The sequence below is a fragment of the Plasmopara halstedii genome (assembly GCF_900000015.1).
Source record: "Plasmopara halstedii genome assembly, contig: Scaffold_110, whole genome shotgun sequence".
Lineage (NCBI taxonomy): Eukaryota > Oomycota > Peronosporomycetes > Peronosporales > Peronosporaceae > Plasmopara > Plasmopara halstedii.
In genome coordinates, this window is record NW_020187031.1 from 776,934 (window position 1) to 785,315 (window position 8,382).

The window sequence follows — 8,382 nt, forward strand, 5'->3', positions numbered from 1 at the left end:
GCTAATGGTACGTGAAAAGAAGTTATGGTTACATTACCTTAAAATCCTCTGATCAATGAACAAAAGATCAAAAGACGATCGGGGGACGTGACTCTTGGTGAGGAGCTTGGTGAACTTCAAACACTAAGTAACCACTTCCAAACTTTAACCGTCGTGGGACTCAAACCATCACTCAAAAGACTGGAGCCACCACTCTAAACCACTAAGCCAAAATCCATGTCGAAATTGAAAGTGTATGCGCACATTTTTATTGAAAACTCTTGAAGTTCACACGTAAGGCTTGGCCAACAATGAGATAGTGGCCTTGGACATCTCTTCCGCGTATCTTTACTCACTCACTCTCTCGCAGACTCACTTACTCACACACTCACACACTCACTTATTCACTCACTGCTGCGCATCTTGACTCACTCATCTCTTCTTATCTTCACTCATTCGCTCCGTTGCATGCAAATGGTCAAATTGGACACACCTGAGAATCTTGGAGCCGTTCTTGTCGCCGTCCGTGCTCTCGCCGCGGCTAAACACATTGTCACGGCGGCTAGACGGTTGTGCTTGGCAATTATACATTATGTAATTACGCTGTCCACTTTTAAGTCACGAGAATTCCACTATCATTGGCCTGTAAAGTCACGTACAACGTATGCACTTGGCCTTGACTTTCTTCGACATCAAGTCTGCATAAAATTTCGAGCGATTACTACAGGGAGAACTTAATTATTTTCTTCATCATTAACTTCGAGTCAACTCGCCTTCATTTCCTTAGCAGCGAATATAAGCAACACTGTTGTAACACACATCAATGATATGGGAAGAACTATGAAACGCATTTGAGCTTCTACGCGGGTAATGCAGCACAATACGTCGTTTACTATCTTGTCTTGGACTTTGAAAAAGACAAAAACAAGTTGTCGTTGCCGATGCTCATAAAAAGCAAAGTACAATGCGGATCTTAGTCGACGTGCCCAGAGAAGCTATCGTACCAGACAAGGTAGTCGGAGAATAGGAAGTACCTTCGGGAGGAGAGAGTATGTGAAGGATACTCGACTAAAGTACACTGATAGAGCACACAACACGTCAGTAACTCTCAAACACTCTTCGATGCATCTGACAGCAAATTACTAGTCTTACTGAATTCGAAAGATATAACAAATACATCATCAACATGTCGTCCGTGGCACTTCAGCTTTTGCCGTAGGCTGTACATGACTGGACACAATGGGTATGAAAGCTCTAGTGTGTATAGGTCTTGTCAGCTTTAAGCGTCAGTGAGAAATTTTCAAGGACGAAAATTCGCTTGCTAAGAAGTATCTCGTTGTCAAGATCAGAGAGCACTTGCTGGTATTTACCAATCTCTTAAATGATACTGATAAGTACAGGCTTTCGATTAGAAAATTGCAATATGCTGCTCACCATTTCCGGGAAAGCCGCAAGTAGAAATTCGATCGACGTAAATAGGTGGTGGACACGCTTTCGCATCGTTCAAACTACGAGTTATCCCACGTTACGATGGTGACGTCATGCATCAAATGGTCGATATGTACGACCAGGTGCATCATGTGTTGCATCGTCAACAGCAATACTACATCAGGCGGTTTTGAGTATAAATGTCGCTCAGTGAAAGCGTTTAGTTGATATAACACCACTGTCCCGTATCCAAATGCTTGCTGCTTGATATCACTGACCCAATCGAAACTCAACGTGGGTGATACCTTATCATTAGGAGCCTAAATTCGGAATCCCCGAGGCACATGGATATGTCATAAGTGGCTCAGTAATCGCTATGTACGCGTATCCAGCATGTAATAGTAGGAAAGCACTCATGCACGCACGTGTGAAACGTACGTCCTCATCGTATACGTTGGCGCTTTCGACCAAGATACCAAATCCGACAGAATCATGGCAGTCCAATTATATTGGTCTTCCAGTAACGCGGCCGAAAATTCTGGCATCGTTGTCGTTGCGGGCCATATGGGTACGAGTGTCCATCTCTGCTGTCAGCGACACAATTACCGATGAGAATATACTCAAGCCGTTTTCAATGAGAGAGGTTTTGCTAACATTGCTCATCAGCAATCGTTATTTTGGATTGAAAACCACGCTTGATGGTGAGATTTTGAGAGAATTTATGTGTTTAACTTTCTTTAAACCAATTAGACATTTTCACCGCAGAATTTCTACAGCCAAAGGGTAAGATCAAACGAGGTAATCGCATGGTTATTGATTGTTTCCAAGGGTGATCACGATTCTGAAGCCAAATGCTTTCGCGTATTGAGCTTGCGTTGGAAAAGCACCATGCGCCCCTACAGGCTTTACATGGTCTGGTCGATACTCATAGCCCCTTGACGCTATCACGAATTTGTTTTGGTTTTGTTCGGGGTGGGGCTAATAGTATTGCTCGACTTGCTGATAGCAGTCTCATTACACATCATGGCAAATGGAACAGATTAGATGAGTGAAGTCCGCGACGCAATAGCTAGAAATCAGGATGTGGAACAATAAAATTGGATGCAGACAATAGGCGCGTAAGTTTAAAGTCTGTCAAGTGCTTTTGACTGCCTACACATGCAGTGCATGCAGTTTGTAAAGCTAAGTTGCGACCTCTCTACATCAGACCGTTTACTACCGTAGTTACAATGGGACTGGGTCATCCTCTCAATGTTTCGACAAACACACGCTACAGTCCACGTGTGCTTAACATCTTTTCACAATAACGAATCATGCAAATGCGAAGCGCTATTTTGAAAGTGAACAACGTCTCAACATACCCCTGTAGCTACGATTCCTTCAACAGATCATATTTGGAGCCGCTTGACCCACCTATAGCCACTCCGCACGATGGCGCAGTCTAAGAAGCGCATTAGAAAAATATCTCATGTCAGTATTGGCCACATGCCCAGACTCTTGAAGTGAGCGAACCACTTTTTATTATAATCGGATAATGTGTCTACATATTCACCAGGGTTGTAGCCAATATCTGGCGAAGTGGGAAAGCCACCCTTACTTCGAGACCTTTGATCTCCATTTTTAAAACGTCATTTTCGCTGATGGCTGAGCGCACCATTACTTTGTTCCTTGGGAAGGAGACAGAATCCCCAGGCGTAACGAAAAACCCACAAGCGGCTGTGTCGGATTACTTAAAATTTGCAGTGTATAAGTATGATTTGATGAATACGGTAAAATGATTGGGCGCTTAGTATTCACCTTGAAGCACACTTCTTGTTTTGTTCTTTACCGCTTTTTGTTATTAATGGACGTACCGGTATTGATGTCTACATTACCGAAGATGGCTTATCAAGCTGTAAGACCGATGAAGGCATGCACCTTCCGCACCGGATGTGTAATGTGAAAACGATTTTTACCAGCGTTTGATTCAAAGGTCCGCTCCTTATGAATAATACATATTGGCTGGCTCTCTGTTGCTCTGGGTGCTGGCGGTAATCTTGAGGGGTGGTGGACTGAGAAGCCAGACGAGGCGGCTTTTGAGCACTCGTTCTGATCCAATTTTAAGAACAAGGCCTGCATTGAGGGCTCCGCAACAGTGCGGCAGGCGACGTTTGATGTGTTAATTTTATTTTTACGATGTGACTGAGCCTATAAAAGCTGTTGTGCGTCTTGCGTTTGCAGATGGGTGAGCTTAGTCTGCTGAGCGAAGTCTAGCTTAGTGATATTTGCTATGACACCAAGACCGGATGTCGTAGCCCTTTCTGCGATTATAACGAGTACGTATGTGGCAGATCCAAACAATTCAGGCAAAGGGTAGTCAACGTGTCAAGCTCAGAGGGTGACCACAGACTGAAATCGGCTTTTACGCATACTTCATGGTGAGGGAAAGGCACCGAATCGGGCTTGAAAAATAACTGTGACCTCTTCATGGAAGAATATCTCGGCTGCCTCACGGTGCATATCTTGCAGGGCATCCATTACAAGGGGTGCAATTTCCATAGCGTCTTGTTCAGTCGCTTGGGTAAGTAAGGGCAGAACTCCCGATGCAAATTTTGCTCGTAAGAAAAGGTATTATTAGATGCAGCGGTTGTAAGAGTACGTCGAATGCTGAAAGTTCTCGTGCACTTTCACAGTGGCTGTGTCCGCTTTGATATATAGGGGGTAATGCGGTACATGCTGTTCAATACTGTCCGCACGCATTTACAGAACTATCACTATAGTCCCTTGCACTTAATTCAAAGCTTAAGAAATAACAGTACGGTTCTTTGATGTAGAATTATGACAGGTACTGATATGGACAATGGGGGGCTGGCAGATAGGAAAGGTCCCTGGGGTATGCGGGCTGTTGATCTCACGAACATAATACATAGAAATCTACCAAGGAAGATAATAATAGCAAATGTGGTTAGACTTAGTTCAAACTAAACTTAGTGTCAGACCTGTGTACATGCTATTATAATTGAAAAGTTATACTCGGTACTCATTCACTTGAGAGGCTCTCTGCTCCGCTTCTGGATGAATGTTACTGGCCCATTTCTGTGTGACTATCAGCGCTAGCTCGTAGATTCAATACATCATTTGTGGGGGGCACAGCAACCCCTTGCAAAGAAAGTTTTGTTTTAAAACATCAATTTATGAAACTCAATGTCTAACTCTTTGCAACACTTTACCCTTCGATTCAGAATCTATCATCAAATTCTTATAGTAATGCATATTAAGCCACCGTACAGTCATATCTATTTGACTTTATTACAAAGGTCCAGTTAACTCTTTTGGCTCTGATCGAATGAGAAGTATATACGGTCAGACTCTCACGCAGAGTGGACCGTCGACTAAACATTCGCAGGGAAGCCTCGAATATTAGTGAGTGCAGGGCGTCCTGCTAGATAATGAATGAATTCTGTAACACTTAGTGGAGGTTGAGATCAATTTAATACCTTGGAAAAGGTAAGCCCAGTAGCTCAGTGAAGTTCACTGTCAGCAGTAAATTGCTGGATTATGAGATGTTGTGAGTATTCTCAAAAAATTCGAGATGTCGGGCAATGGCGTACGACACGCTACTGTCAAAAATAGTGAGCACAAAGCTATTACGATTGTCATATCTGCATGATTTGCGAAGGGAATCTAGTCAGAAAATTGAAGTAACTCTTAATTACCTGGAGCTTTGACAGTGTGGACGCTGCTTGGTCTAAGACTCGATTCCATACTCGGTATGACGCGGATAAGCCATATCCATTACATGTCAAAAAGATGGATGTCACGCAAAATTTCCCAAAAGTGGATATCTGGTGAGGAATGATTTATTGCTAAAAGTCATAAACTAAATTTTCAAGGCAGAACCGGCGGTGGGCCGTCGTCTTGGCAGAACCACGTGACGCACCTATCACGCATATCAGCGAAGATTCAAATGTTTGTTACGATACAGCTTGATCGTTCGTCGACGAAGGGATCTGGGAAGTCGTTGGATGTAAGTTTTTTTCAATAGTAAACGCGCTTGTAAAGCTAAATTGTTCTTTTTCGAGAATGTGTGCGAGAATTTGTAAAGGAGAGAGTGCGTGTTTGGATTACTAGTAGGACAATGAGTGCAGAATTGGCGCAACGATCATACTGGATCTTACAAAACACTCAAAGCGTTTGTTGAAGCAACAGGGGGACGTAATGGCGAGAGATCCGCCACAGGTGACATAACCGTGTAGGGTAGGTGCGTCACTGGGTTGATCTAGTTTCGGGAACCAAATATTGCCTCACGCATCAATGGTCTTTACAAGTAAATAGTGTTGTGTCGCAATACTTTCTTCCTTGCAAAGCAGGAAGCGCATTTGGTGAGTACTGGGGGAATAGCTAATAGCAAGTGGTATATATTGTATGCTTAAATTGGCTGAGTATAGCTCAATATAGCGTTAATATCGCTTCTTAGAGAACCGTACTGTGGAAAAGCATGATCGGTTGCACGTTGTCCGATCATTATGACTTAGTTTATTGATGTAAGCAACTCTTTACTTCTTGTTATTTGAAGAATTCTTCATTAACCGACCAGCAGGTTTATGAGAGGAATATTATGTTGAGCCATGGATGTGCGATGTAAGCCACTCAAAAAAAATACCAGCTAAGCCAAATTAATATTCAGGTCAATTAATTTATTGTGAATGGGGGTTACGTATGCGTTCATTCCATGCAACGCCATAATATTGGTACTTCGAAACGGCTGAGACAATGGTATATGCCGAATACTATTAAACCAACCAAAAATTGTATGACGACACAACCCTCTCTCTATTTGCAAGCATTGCGGGCTTCGAAATGGAGCCTTACAAGCTTTATCGATGTAAGTAGAGATTCAAATCCTAATTGTGAAAGCTAATTTGGGCGATGTATGAGTAAATTCGAGACTAGTAAAGCGGTAAACCTTGCTGCCACACACAGAGACACATTGTCTAACGATGCAATAGACGCGATGGTTGCAGTATTTGATGATCTACTGTTCGCATTTAAACGAGCTTGTGGTATGATACAAACTGCTGGAGTATAAAGTGCAAATAAGTCCAGCTCAATTATTGACATGCATATGACAATTTCCAAACGGGCAAACAAGACTAGCTCAAACATTCGACATGATATGTTCTATTGTATTCTATGTCTTGCGCAACAACTTCCAACCCATCTGATTACTACCCAATGATTTCACTTTCTGGCAGATCTCACAAATTCTCACATCCTTGCGCACCCATAGCACCTTAGTAAGGTACGTCTGGGCCTAGAATCCCAATACCGCAATTTAATGTGTATGCGCGTCATAACTGGCCGCGTACCGTTTTTCATAAAAATAAAGATCCCGCTGGGGTAATAAATCATTATCGGACAGGTTGCAGGCCATCCTGATCTGAAAACATTCTTGTCCAAATGCGTACACAAACACAGCAGTGTGGCCTCCTAAAACCACACATCACCGGGAGTACCATCCTAAGCTGTTGAAAAAAGCGCATGTCTCGGCGAGTTGCCTCGAATGACGCGACCTCGGCGATCGCCGCCATGTAAGCACTTTGAAAAGTTGTTTGTTTACAAGAAAAGATAGACAAGTGAATCAGTAAGTCCCCAAGCACCACCTATCCCTCTCCAAGGACCGCAATGCTTTGCCACTCTTCGGTTTCGCCGCGAATTGAGCACTTACAACGCTCATAGTCATTTTTCTAGCCCCGCACATGGTACCCGTTCCCAGAGCAAAGTGGAAAGACATACCGCTACGTTGTTGCCGATGGAAGTCGATTTCATTGCTAATGAGCTATCACAAGCTCGACATGATCAGTTTGCTTGTCAATAAGTACAAAAATCGCAGCAAAGTTTAATAGGATCGTTAATGACATTTTTGCATCGTGAGCAAGGCTTGCCATTTAATGAAACAGGCGTAAGCTAAAGACCTGTCTTATTACCTAAATTTACCTTAATTTTGGCGCTACGCCAACATCGAGGCGATCACTTGTCATCGCCTCTCGATTGGCAATACTAAGATACATCAGGCGACGGATACAGCTACTCGACTGGCATTGATCTTAACGGAAAGCTAAATTTAAATCGCTAGTGGTGACGAGTTGCTCTTCTCTTACCTGCCGCCTACCTTTCGGAAACTAGGGGAGAACCTTTGCCAAATCATAATGTTCTATGGCGAGACAGCAGTTTTGGCGTATTGATAAATTTACTTCAATATTTGATTTAAAAAATGAGAAAAGTGACTCTCGAATTAATAGATACCAGTCATTCCTTAAGCGCGTTGTTTTGCAATTGTAACGAGAAATACATTCCAAATCTGGAAAGATACTTGCGCTGCTAGCTAGACTTATCGAGCGCACTCCAAGTTCTTAAACGCCCGTCTGAAAAAGCGGGACTTAGAATATAATGTTTTGACATTATTCTGCCGCAACGGTGGTTATATTTATCAATTTCATCAAGAACAGCTCACACCGAGACTTTCCGCGTCTCCCACATCACTCGAGAAAGTAATGACTGTCGTACTTAATGCGAAATGCAACTATAGCGCCGCGAAGATCGGTAGGCGTACCAGAAAAAAATGTTCAACGACGGTGTAAGAGGCTGTGAGTCTCAGTCATACTGTGATGAATGAGAGAACTCTTGGCTGCCAAGCAGCATTGCAGTACCCGCAAAATTTTCATCCGTGGTAGCATGCAGTATCTGCACCCCGTGTCTTCTTTCTCGTTTGGCTGATAGGTTAAAGAGGTCGAATTCCCGCACAGTGTTGTCTTCCAAACGCGTCTCAGGGAGACATCAAGTAAAGACTGGGTGGTCGACTGAGAAAGAGTTGGATTTTACTGTATCTTGCGGAGGTCATAGTAAATGGAGCTGGCCCGAAAAGTAGCTTTCCGTGAGGAGAAGAGAAGAGAAGAGAAGAGAAGAGAAGAGAAGAGAAGAGAAGAGAAGAGAAGA

At 43.1% G+C, this 8,382-nt stretch overlaps 2 protein-coding genes across 2 annotated transcripts; both read left to right on the forward strand.

The window, feature by feature from the left end:
• Positions 1-3,047: 3,047 nt before the first annotated feature.
• PHALS_00167 (uncharacterized protein) lies at positions 3,048-3,660 on the forward strand (the record flags this gene model as incomplete). Its single annotated transcript, XM_024728625.1, has 2 exons — positions 3,048-3,176; positions 3,628-3,660. 2 exons carry the CDS (start codon positions 3,048-3,050, stop codon positions 3,658-3,660), a joined length of 162 nt encoding a protein of 53 aa, XP_024572207.1.
• Positions 3,661-6,246: 2,586 nt separating this feature from the next.
• PHALS_00168 (uncharacterized protein) lies at positions 6,247-6,475 on the forward strand (the record flags this gene model as incomplete). Its single annotated transcript, XM_024728636.1, has 2 exons — positions 6,247-6,271; positions 6,345-6,475. 2 exons carry the CDS (start codon positions 6,247-6,249, stop codon positions 6,473-6,475), a joined length of 156 nt encoding a protein of 51 aa, XP_024572208.1.
• Positions 6,476-8,382: the final 1,907 nt, after the last annotated feature.